This window comes from Uranotaenia lowii, chromosome 1, assembly GCF_029784155.1.
Source record: "Uranotaenia lowii strain MFRU-FL chromosome 1, ASM2978415v1, whole genome shotgun sequence".
Taxonomy (NCBI): domain Eukaryota; kingdom Metazoa; phylum Arthropoda; class Insecta; order Diptera; family Culicidae; genus Uranotaenia; species Uranotaenia lowii.
The window spans coordinates 166,852,049-166,862,878 of NC_073691.1; the positions used below are offsets into that span (position 1 = coordinate 166,852,049).

At 40.1% G+C, this 10,830-nt stretch overlaps 1 protein-coding gene across 1 annotated transcript; it reads right to left on the minus strand.

Moving 5' to 3' along the window:
• Positions 1 to 1,074: 1,074 nt before the first annotated feature.
• On the minus strand, positions 1,075 to 4,318 carry LOC129738119 (uncharacterized protein K02A2.6-like). The gene is made up of 2 exons (XM_055729304.1): positions 3,888 to 4,318; positions 1,075 to 2,959 (listed from the first exon to the last, which is right to left on the minus strand). The coding sequence occupies exons 1-2, from the start codon at positions 4,316 to 4,318 to the stop codon at positions 1,075 to 1,077; spliced, it is 2,316 nt and encodes a 771-aa protein (XP_055585279.1).
• Between the last annotated feature and the right edge of the window lie 6,512 nt (positions 4,319 to 10,830).

Sequence of the window (10,830 nt, forward strand, 5' to 3'; positions counted from 1 at the left end):
TTGGAGAAGGCATCATCGAGCAGGTGAGAAAGTAGTTGGGAACCTATAGAATTGATTGTGAAATTGTACCAATTAATTAAAGGTGAAGCGTCATAGCGAGTGCAAAGGCTGGAATCTAGACAGGAGGAAAGAAAGAGAAAGGTTACTGTGAGGACTTGATTGTCGCTGGGAATGGGACCTCGGTAACCGAACACAACCTACCTGCTGAAAAGCTGGGAATTGAAAGAGGACGTTACCTCGTCGGCTACAAGCAAGTGTGCCCGAGTCGGGGACGGACACTCAACGATGAGTGTCGTGCTTGAAGTGGCATAATCGCTCAGCTCATACCGCGTTGGGTTCGTGTGCTCGAAGTCAGCGCACACATTCACCCTCTTCTCAGAAAAAGAAAAGAAGAAAAAAATAAAATAGAATAAACCTAGCGCTAATTGATAACACCTCTTTTGAAAGACTAGGTATACGATAGATTTACTTTTTCCATTTTTATACATTTGTTTTTGGGAATTTTTGCTATACGGAATGTTACAATTTCTCCGGTAGTGTGCTTGCCCAATCACATGAAGTGGAAAATCACTTGTTTGATAGGATAATAACTCAACCTTGGTACACTCACTTTTGCGTCTCATTGTATAATGACTGAGTTTCCGCAGGGCCCGAAATCAGGTATGTTCGAGCTCCCTAGAAGAAAAATTAACTCACCTGCAAACATATTTAATAAACTAAAACAATGTTATGGCCATTTACTTCGAGTTATCCTGAGTAACAAAATTTAGATTGATTGTTCTTTTCCTTTTTTTTAGTTTGGCGCAATTGAAGCTCACTATATAGGTAACCAACCAATTTAGCTTAAGATGAAATCGTTTAAAATCGTACCACACTAAGTAGTGCATGAAACTATGACTATCAAGCTGATTTTCTATGTGGGGTGGAAGGAATTGAATCAAAACAAAAGAAAGAGAACGGTAGGTATTGACAAAAGTATTTTCGCAGCGACTGATATCATCATAAGTTAAAAATAATTAATTCTATTACTGCGTATTTAATCGTTGATTTATTTTTCCAGATTTATTGCACTTATTACTGCTTGGTTACGATTTGGACATAGTCATTGAGGAACGCCGGTGTTCTTTTAACACGCCTGGAACGGCTTGAGATGCCTGGTTGTGGTGATTCAACATCGCTATTAGTTTTGGAGAATTCGCTTGTGGAAGATTGTGCGGTTGAATCCCGCCACGGTTTTACTTTTTTGGTTTGTGATACGTGCCGTTTAGAGATTTTTCCATCCTTGTCGCTGAGGATGAGGCTGCCATTTCGTTCCTCAATGACGGTGTGCCTAGTTGGTGAGAAGCGCGAATCCCCCTTCATGCGTGTTAATCTTTGGACGACCACCTCATCCCCTGGTTTGGTTCGACAATTTCGGGCTCCCCGGCGAGCATCCTCACGCTGTTTTCCGTCTTGCTTAGCTGCTTGGTCCCTTAGCTGCACCAGGTTGTCGTCAATTGCGGGCTTGTTACGTAGAAGGAGGGGAAGCCCACGCTTGATTTTGCGCCCGTACATTAGCTCTTCAGGTGGCACTTTAGTTATACTGTGGGCAGCCGCGTTGTGAGCCATCACTGCCTTCTTCAACTCCTCGTTGTAATTAGTTTTATCTGCGATAGCCACAGACATAGCTTTATTTATGAGCTTCATGGCGCTTTCCGCCAAACCATTTTGCTGCGGAAATAGTGGAGTCGATAGAACTAATGTGATGTCGCGTTGTTTGCAATAGTCTGCAAAATCCTTCCCGCCAAATGGAGGTCCGTTATCGATCTTGACTGTCTTTGGGAATCCTTCTTTTTCAAAGATATCATCAAGGACCTTCCTTGTACATTCAAAACTGGTAGATTTTATAGGTTTGGCCAAAATGTATCTTGATTTGTAATCGATAATAACAAGTATTAGAATACCACCGAATTTTACGTAAGGCCCGTTGAAGTCTAGAGCAATGGCTTCCCAAGCTGTTTTTGGAATGGATATTCTTTCCATAGGCGTAGTTCTTTCTGGCTTACCATTGATACAACATGTCCTACACGATTCGACCCAGTTGGTGACGTCTTTGGGCATTCCAGGCCACCATACGCGTTGTCGCATGATACTTTTCATTTTCGCGGTAGACGAGTTTCCTTCGTGTGCCACTTCCAAAGCACGCATCTGAAGTGCCTTTGGTATAATAGCACATCCAGTTTTGATTATTATTCCTTCCCTTACAAAAAGATCTTTCTCTATTGTTTGATATCTTTTTAATTCTGGAGACCAAGTTCCCGTATTTAATGCTTTCATAACATTTTTCAGAATCTCATCCTTATCCGTTGCGTTTCTTATCTCTGTTTCAGTCAGGAATTCAACAGCATTTGCCTCGAGAGTGGCTATCTCCCACGGACTGCTCTCTTCATCGAACGGGACGTCTTCTGCGTTATACAACCTTGACGGTGGGTCAGCAATGTTCTCTTTACCCCGCACATACTCGACATCGTAACGATAAGGACTCAACCTCAGGGCCCATCCATCAGCACGTGTTAAGGCACGCCTTGAGTCATCTCTGGACCTGTTCAGGATAAACGCGACCCCTTGCGCATCTGTACGTAGTGTGAAATGTCTGCCGAGTAGGAAGTAGGAGAAATGCTCTACCGCCCACACCGCAGCTAGTGCTTCCCTTTGGTTCTGTGCGTACTTGCGTTCCGTAGGTGTCAGGGACTTCGAGGCAAAACTGATCACACGCGGGGCTGCATTGCTTTCCTCTTGCACAAGCACAGCACCCAGAGCGACAGGGCTAGCATCCGTGTAGAGAATTGTCTTATCATACTCCGAGAAGAAACCCAAGGAAATTGTACAGTCGATTATTCGCTGTTTAACCGTGACGAAAGCTTTTCTTTGCTCCGGACCCCAAGACCACGATTTCGACGCAGTCGCTGTCCACAAAGGACTGGAAATATCAGCAAAGTTTTTCAAATACGGGCTAAGAAAAGAGGCAGCCCTAAAAAGCTTCGGAGTTCTGACAGTGAAGTTGGTTCTCTGAAATTGCGGATGCTTCTAATTTTTTCATCGTTAATATGGAATCCCCGTTCATCGAGCTTATGACCGATGCACTCTAAGCTAGTCTTGTCAAATTCGCACTTAGCAGTGTTTAATGTCAAGTTGTTGCGTTGCAAAATTTGTAAATTTTTTTCAACTGTTTCATGAAGTCCTTTTAGGGTGTCCGAGAAGATTAAGAAATCGTCGATGTAAACAATCATGTTGCTGTAAACTGGTTTCAGAATTCTCACCATTTCCTGCTGAAATATTTCTGGTACACAGTTCACGCCAAACATGAGTCTGGTGAATCTGTACATACCGTCTTCAGTCAGGAACGTGGTCAGTTCCCTAGACTCGAAACATAATTCTAGGTGATAAAAGGCGTTTCGCAGATCGAGCTTTGTGAAGAACTTTGCTCCGAGGAGTTTGATTCTCATTTCCTCGAGCAATGGCAATCTAAAAAATTGGCGGTTGATCGCTCGATTAGGGGCGCGCATGTTCACCACGAGTCGAAAATCGCTTTTCCCCTTTGCTACCGCGGACATACCGCTTATCCATGTGGGGGCGGAGTTTACTTTTTCTATTATATTTTGCGATTCCATTTCATGTAACCTCCGACGAGCTCCTTCCCTGTAAGTATCGTCAAGTGTTATCATGTGTTGAGCGTAAAAATTTAGAGCAGTTATCCTCAAATATTCTGTGACTAGTTTAGTACATTGTTCAGTAGTGAATCTTGCAATGATTATCATATTAGCTTTATTAATTATGTTTGTATTGGAAGCCAAGAAATAGGAATAATTGAATAATAATTGTGGTTTCTCTTTTTTGTTTTTTTTTACCTGTACGCTGCAGGAACATTATAGTAGGCGCTTTTGGTAGGTGGGACTGTTCGGTCGATACTAAATCTAACTTTAACGTCCGGCATTTTAGGAAAAGGTTGAACCTTTTCGAATTGATTAATGTTTCCTACGCTGAGCAGTCCGATATCACTTGATGTAGATCGACCCAAAAGTGACTTCATCCCTCTAGGTATGACATGAAAAGTAGTGGTGAGCTTAGGCTTGTTAGACCCAATAAGTGCGATTTCAACTCTGATGCTACACTCAATGGCCAGCGGTTCACGAGATCCGTAAGCGTGAAGTTTTTTGTTCGAAGAATCAATAATCTCTATTTTTGCTTTCCCTGATTGAGCCTCATTTTTCAGTTGAGTCCTGTAGTGTTCGCTCAATAGATGTTTCGACGAGTAGGTCAGATCCCAGAATGGGAACATAGTCGACATAGGATTCGCAGGTGAAACCTTGTACCTTATTGTATAAATAAAAACAGATCCTTCTCTTGGTTTCTGGCTTCCGACCTAACCAGACGTGTTTAGTTTTTTATTGTTTTTTTTTGAATTTTATAAATAGCAAATGATTTTAACATGAATCCTTTGATTTTGAAAGAGATTTTATTGCTTATGCTTTAGTTCCAGCAAAGCCTTGCCAATTTAAAAAAAAAATATATTATTTATTAAAAGCGAGATATTCCAAATGTCAATACAATATTAAACAACAAACGTAAATTTGAATTTGATTGTCACATACATAAGAACTAGTAAACTTTGTTTAGTTTAAAATTAGGTTTTTATTGGATGCAGTGATGATGATGTGTCAATAACTTAAATTTTTATATTACTAAAAGAAAAGCTAAAGGAGCGAATTCTGTATCACGTTAAAAAAAGAAACCAAGCATGTTTCAACGACATTTTTAGAGCATGAAGGACATACATCCGATTTTAACCATAAATGCTAGTCCGATGCATTATGGATGGTTTGTGATTTAAAGGTATCTGTTGAGACTGCATCGTTTTGGCATATGAACACCATATGATGTTATTTTTTTCTCTCTGGAAACTAGGATGTTTCCCATTTTTCATGACGAGTCCACTCTATAGTAATTTGTTGGAGATTTCCGACGTTTTGATTTTTTTTTTCATCCAGGCAACTCATGGACCTGAGTAATATTTTTATCCTGGTGGTGTTCACAGCAGGAGTAATCATGAAGACGGCGAAGCAGAAATTGATTTCAATGATGATTTTTCGCTTATCAAATTCATCTTGTCGGAGAAGGATGGCGATCAGTGTTAAAACGGTGAAGAAGAAAAATAAGAAGAAGAAAAAAATCAAAGTTTTGTTTAATACGGATTGTTTAAAAGAACCTTTAGTTAGGATTCGATTATTTGAAAAGATTTTCCAACTACCTAATTGTTTCATTATAAGAAACGTTCGAAATACGAAGGAAATATGAAGTTTAAATTCAAAATTTGTATTCAGCTAGAACAGTTGAGTTTTGACTTAAGGGTGAAGGAGTTGTAGTGTTCGCTCAATAGATGTTTCGACGAGTAGGTCAGATCCCAGAATGGGAACATAGTCGACATAGGATTCGCAGGCGAAACCTTGTACCTTATTGTATAAATAAAAACAGATCCTTCTCTTGGTTTCTGGCTTCCGACCTAACCAGACGTGTTTAGTCTTTTATTATTTTAAATTCATAAGAAACCCCTTATTTGTTGTGTCCCTAAAAGTGATCAAATAAAGTAAAGTTCGGTTACTTCAAGTCCAATCGTTCCCTCCAGTTATATTGGCGTCAGCTCCCGAGTCCACGAGAAACCGTATTGGGGTTGATGACCCAATCGAACAGTCAAACTGCACATCCTCGAGTGAAAGGGCATGTTGATGTTGGAGATCAGTCATATTGAAAATCAATGATTGTTTTCCTAAATCCTATGTTTTTTTTAACAAGTTTTTTCTTCTAAAATCAGTTTATTTATTATTTAATCTCTATATTCAATCATCGTATACCTGTTTGTCGTCCTGTTTATCGTCATCTGGGGAATCTAACTCCTTTGAAGGGATTTCGTGAATTCTCTGGCTATGCATGGAGTTGATGTGCTGTTGTTGTCGACATGCCGCCGAGTAGTGACCACGTTGGCCACATTTCCTGCAATCGAGGTCAAGTGCCGGACATTTCCTATTTCTGTGGCGGTAAAGGAAACACATTGGACATCTGCGCCCCGGTGGTCACTGTCGCTCGCTGTCGATGATTCGATGGTGTTTAGCATACGGTTCTTCGTTTCTGTTGCCGACCCTGTTACGTTTGTGATATTGCTGGTAGTAAGGGCGACCTTGACCACTCCGAATCTGTAAGATGCTAGGCTCCTCACGTCGTCTACCTTCGGATTCGAATGCTTCATTGCGGGTAGCGGATTGTACAATGAAGTTCGTTTCGTAGCCAAATGTTCTAGCCTGCTTCACTAGCTCCCTGTTCCTGAGCCCTGCTAGGAGTTGCGCTCGCACAAATCTGTCCTCGTCTTCAACGCTATAGTTGCAAGATCTTACCTTGCCCATCAATCTAGCGTGAAAGGACACGGCAGACTCGTCGATTGCTTGGACCATTCTCGAAAAAGCCTCATGTTCTGCAGCCGTATCTGTCATAGATTTTAAGTATTTCTCTATGTTGGACACGAATGTGCTGTAGCAGCTAGCACTTGACAAACTTGGGCGTAATTTGGCGGCATTTACGATTCCCTGGAGTTCGGTGCCCATAGATAGGTAAAGGAGCTAGGTCCTCTTGACAGGATCTAGCACGTTGCTGAGGGACGCCGCAATCTCAAAATTCTCAACATAGCGATTCCACTCCTCCCACATCTTGTTGGCTGCTATCCCTGGGGGGAACGGTTTTAGATGGTCCCATCGGATGCCTGAATTTACTCTACTACCGTGAATGCTTTTTTCATTCGAAAGTTTCCAGCTTTCGTCGGTGCGAGGATCGGTCTCAACCCTCTTCACCGTGGGTTTTTGATGTGCATCAAAGCGGTATTAATATTGGCAATCATCTCCTCCATACGCTGGATTCTTTCGGCGTTGGCGCGGTTCAACGATTCTTGTCCCTTACGCTTGTACGGGGTTGTCGGGAGTTGACGGAACCGTAGACGGAGAACCTGATGAATATGATGGGGAGCGCGTTTCATCCGAGCTAGAGCTGTTTGCATCATGACACGTAGGGTGCGAGTTTGAGCTTTCGGCGGGAGGTAAAACATCGATGTTGCTCTGAGTAGTCGCTTGACTTTTCTCGCTGTATTGTTCTATGCTAACCAAACTGTTCGTTTGGTCGTCGCGTACATCTTCGCTGTCTGATCCGAAATCGACGATGCGTCGTACGTTATTCGATTTGCGTAGCATTTTTGTATTTCTTTCGAATTCAAGATCGGGTTGCTTCGTAACTGTAATCACAAAATAAATACGAACGCGATTAAAAATAAATTTCAACTTAGGGTGATTACACATGCAAGTATGTACATTTTTCTGCGAAAAATTAGTTGCTTTTTTTGGATGTATTAGAATGCTTCTGAATGTAACGATTTTTAAAATTTGCTTCGAACGTTCTCTACCGAATTGGCGTGAGTGATTTCTGCTTTGTAATAATATTATGACTTTTTTATTCTAATTTTAAAGCGCGCTCGGTATGGGGCGGCCATTTCCGGCCCGCTATTGCGCAGCTTTTTATGGACCGCTGTTGCGCGCCTTTCTAAACCAGATTTACACGACAGTTTCTGACTCGCTATTGAGCGGTCATGCCTGACTAGCTTTTGCTCGGCCATTTTGGCTAGCTTTTGCGCGGTCATTCTGAACCAGCTGTTGCGCGGCCATTTCCGAACCGCCATTGCACGGCCATTAGCCCGCTGTTTTTACTATCTAAATCAGCTTTTGCGCGGTCATTTCCGACCCGCCAGTGCGCGGCCATTTGTGACCCGCTTTTGCTATAATCTGAACTAGCTTTTGCGCGGCCATTTCGGACCCGCCATTGCGCGGTCATTCCAGACCCGCCATTGCGCGACCATTCCAGACCCGCCATTACGCGGCCATTTCCTCGATCCACTTTTGCTCATTTTGGTACCCTGTTTAGGTATCTTGCGTTCGTTGAGTGACTAGTATGCGCAGCCATTTTGGCTCGCTCTGTGCGATTAACTTCTTTGAGTTTGTGTGTTCAATGCTTTTTTTTTCAGCTGCTCTCTTTTCCAGCGTAAATGCTTGGGGCTTAATCCGAGGTTCACAAAATGTACAGAACAAAACAAATAAAATTTGAATTGAAAGAGGACGTTACCTCGTCGGCTACAAGCAAGTGTGCCCGAGTCGGGGACGGGCACTCAACGATGAGTGTCGTGCTTGAAGTGGCATAATCGCTCAGCCCATACCGCGTTGGGTTCGTGTGCTCGAAGTCAGCCCACACAGTTACTAAACGTAAGCTGTAAATGTTTCCCTAATATGTTCATGTTACTATTATTAGAATTTTTATCGGTTGATTTCAAAACGTCCCACATACTTTGAACGGATTAAAGGAGCATTTACAAATTCGGAAATAAATCTTTCTCTGTTACTAGCGATCCGCGAGTAACCAAAATCAATAACTGTTTTAAACTGTTTGGAACAAGAGTGAAGCTCACTTTTTTTTAAATATTACTCGACTGCAAACTTCAACAGACGTTTAAAATTTGAAAGAATTGTTAAATATTTAGGACGTGTAATATTCAACTCGCACTGAAAATTCCGTAATATGTGATGCCACTTTTTACTATCGCGCCAGCATTGAATTTTACTTCGGAAGTCCGGACTTCCGACTTCAGATAGACTTTCTACAAAGAAAAGTGATGAACTAGAATGTCGGAAGTCTGTGTTTTGTTGCTAGTACATCAGTACAAAAATTTCATTTAATTGGAAAATATTTATATTATATGTGATGAAAATTTACATTAAATAATGTAACGGACCTGAAGCCAATTGCAATGCAAGGTAGGTAATTGGCCATGGTACCGAGAAAATAAACAAAGCTTTGTTTTGTTTATCAAACTTTTTCAGCAAGAATTCAAGTGGGTCAGGTGCCCGGAAAAGTTTCTTGTTGGCAAAGTCAATGGGTAAAAAAAACAGGTGTTGACTGAGTAGCTTAAAAGAGAAATAAAGAGAGAAGTGAACTTATGTTTGTTCAGAATGAACTAAGTCCACTTCAGTTAGGGTATTTATGTATAAGAAAATTTATGATTAATAAATCCCTACAATAATCGCGTTTCATTGTCAGGTAATATTTGTGTCATTAGAATTCAGTACTGTTAAGGTTCAACTTTTTTTAATTAGTAAATTTAGATTAATAAATCGCGTACTATGTCATGTAACTTTGCGGGTTTTCACTTTCAGTGTTGTCAAGGATTCAGGTTTTTTTTGCTGTGTTCGTCAGATTCAATCTTTTACGTACACCTTATAAATCTAATTAAGGTTGATTACTACAGTAAGGTTCAAGGAATATTTAAATAAGGTAGTGCCGAGAGCCATATTGGATTTTTTTTGTGACGTCACAAAAACGATTGTATCGAAAATTTATATGAGAATGATAAGAATTTCAAAGAAAAACACATTTTAGAACAAAAATGAATTCCAATTTCATTTCGATTATGTTGTAAGGCCTCTATTTTACTATGTTCTGAAGTTTTTTGGTCCGTTGAAGATTGCATTATGTTTTTTTCTTAATTTATTAATGAATGCAACGTCGCCTTTTAGATAAAACGTGCAAAAATGAAGAAAAATCAGCTTTTAAAAGGTATAACTAGTAGATATTCGGTGTTCAACTGATTGTCATGATTTTAATTCAACTGGTTTACCATGTTCAATTCTTATGTAGAACAATTAACATCAATAAACGATTGTTAAATCAGTTAACTAAAATGCCAATAAAAGATTGCTGTTTTGTATAAAAATTTGTGTTTTGATCACTTTATCGCAATGAGGAGCTTTAACTGTACTGATTTGAACATTTTCATGTAAAAATTTGAAATAATTTTAAAGTTTTCCAAATTTCAATGGGGAAAATGCACCATTTTTTTTAACTTCAATGGTCTATTTTAAAGAAAAAATATTCGAAAATGCAACTTTTTTTGTACCGATCTTAAAAAGCAAGAATCCCTCTACAATAACATTTTATCAAAGTGGAAAATTTCTAGCAGATTTTTCAAATTATCAACGAAAAAGATAAGTTTCCTAGTAAATTAACAAATTTTGCGTGATTGTGACGTTTCAGTCTGTACCAATACTACAGCAGGGCTGCCTTGGCACTACCTTCTTTAAATATTCCTTGAGTAAGGTTAAAAATTCAAACTACCTTCCAGTATGTAACGTTTTCATAAGAACTCTAGTAACATCATTCAATGGAATTGTAAAACGGTCGATAGTTCTCGCCGAAAAACAGCAATAAAACGTTTATGCTAATTCCTAGCTGCAACTGAAATTAAGTTGTTATCGGCACTTGTAGAGCTATCCAATCGGACATGTTAAGTCGAATGTAGGGAATAATGAGGCGATCAATCAGAAAACAGAAAATTAAAGAACTCATAACATGCCCGTGTCTCCCGGACCTATCGCTATAAATTCTTCATTTCTACCTTGCTTTGACAGCTACTACAAGCTACTTGTAACAGTTCTGTTGCACCTGATAATTGACTGATTCAGGAGGGTTCTCTTCCTAAGGATGCCCAAAACAGTCATTAAGTATATGCGACCGGATGGCTCTCGTCCCTGTGTTGTAATAACAGTGAAATATGAATTAATGAGTGGTTCATTAGGAATGGAGAGGAACAAAAATGCGTATAATTAAATTAAACTCCTCACAACATCAGCTGACAAAAAGCGAGGGCAAAGAAAAAGTCGAAACTTCTCAAAAGGTCAACCTTAGAAGAGAACTGCCAAGTTGCTGATATGG

Bases quoted from the DNA above. Each gene is read 5' to 3' on its own strand.
- LOC129738119 (XM_055729304.1), bottom strand. From the start codon at position 4,318: ATGTTCCCATTCTGGGATCTGACCTACTCGTCGAAACATCTATTGAGC. The intron at 2,960-3,887 runs GTAAAAAAAAAC...TGATATTTCCAG, and splicing joins AATGTTCCTGCAGCGTACAG to TCCTTTGTGGACAGCGACTG.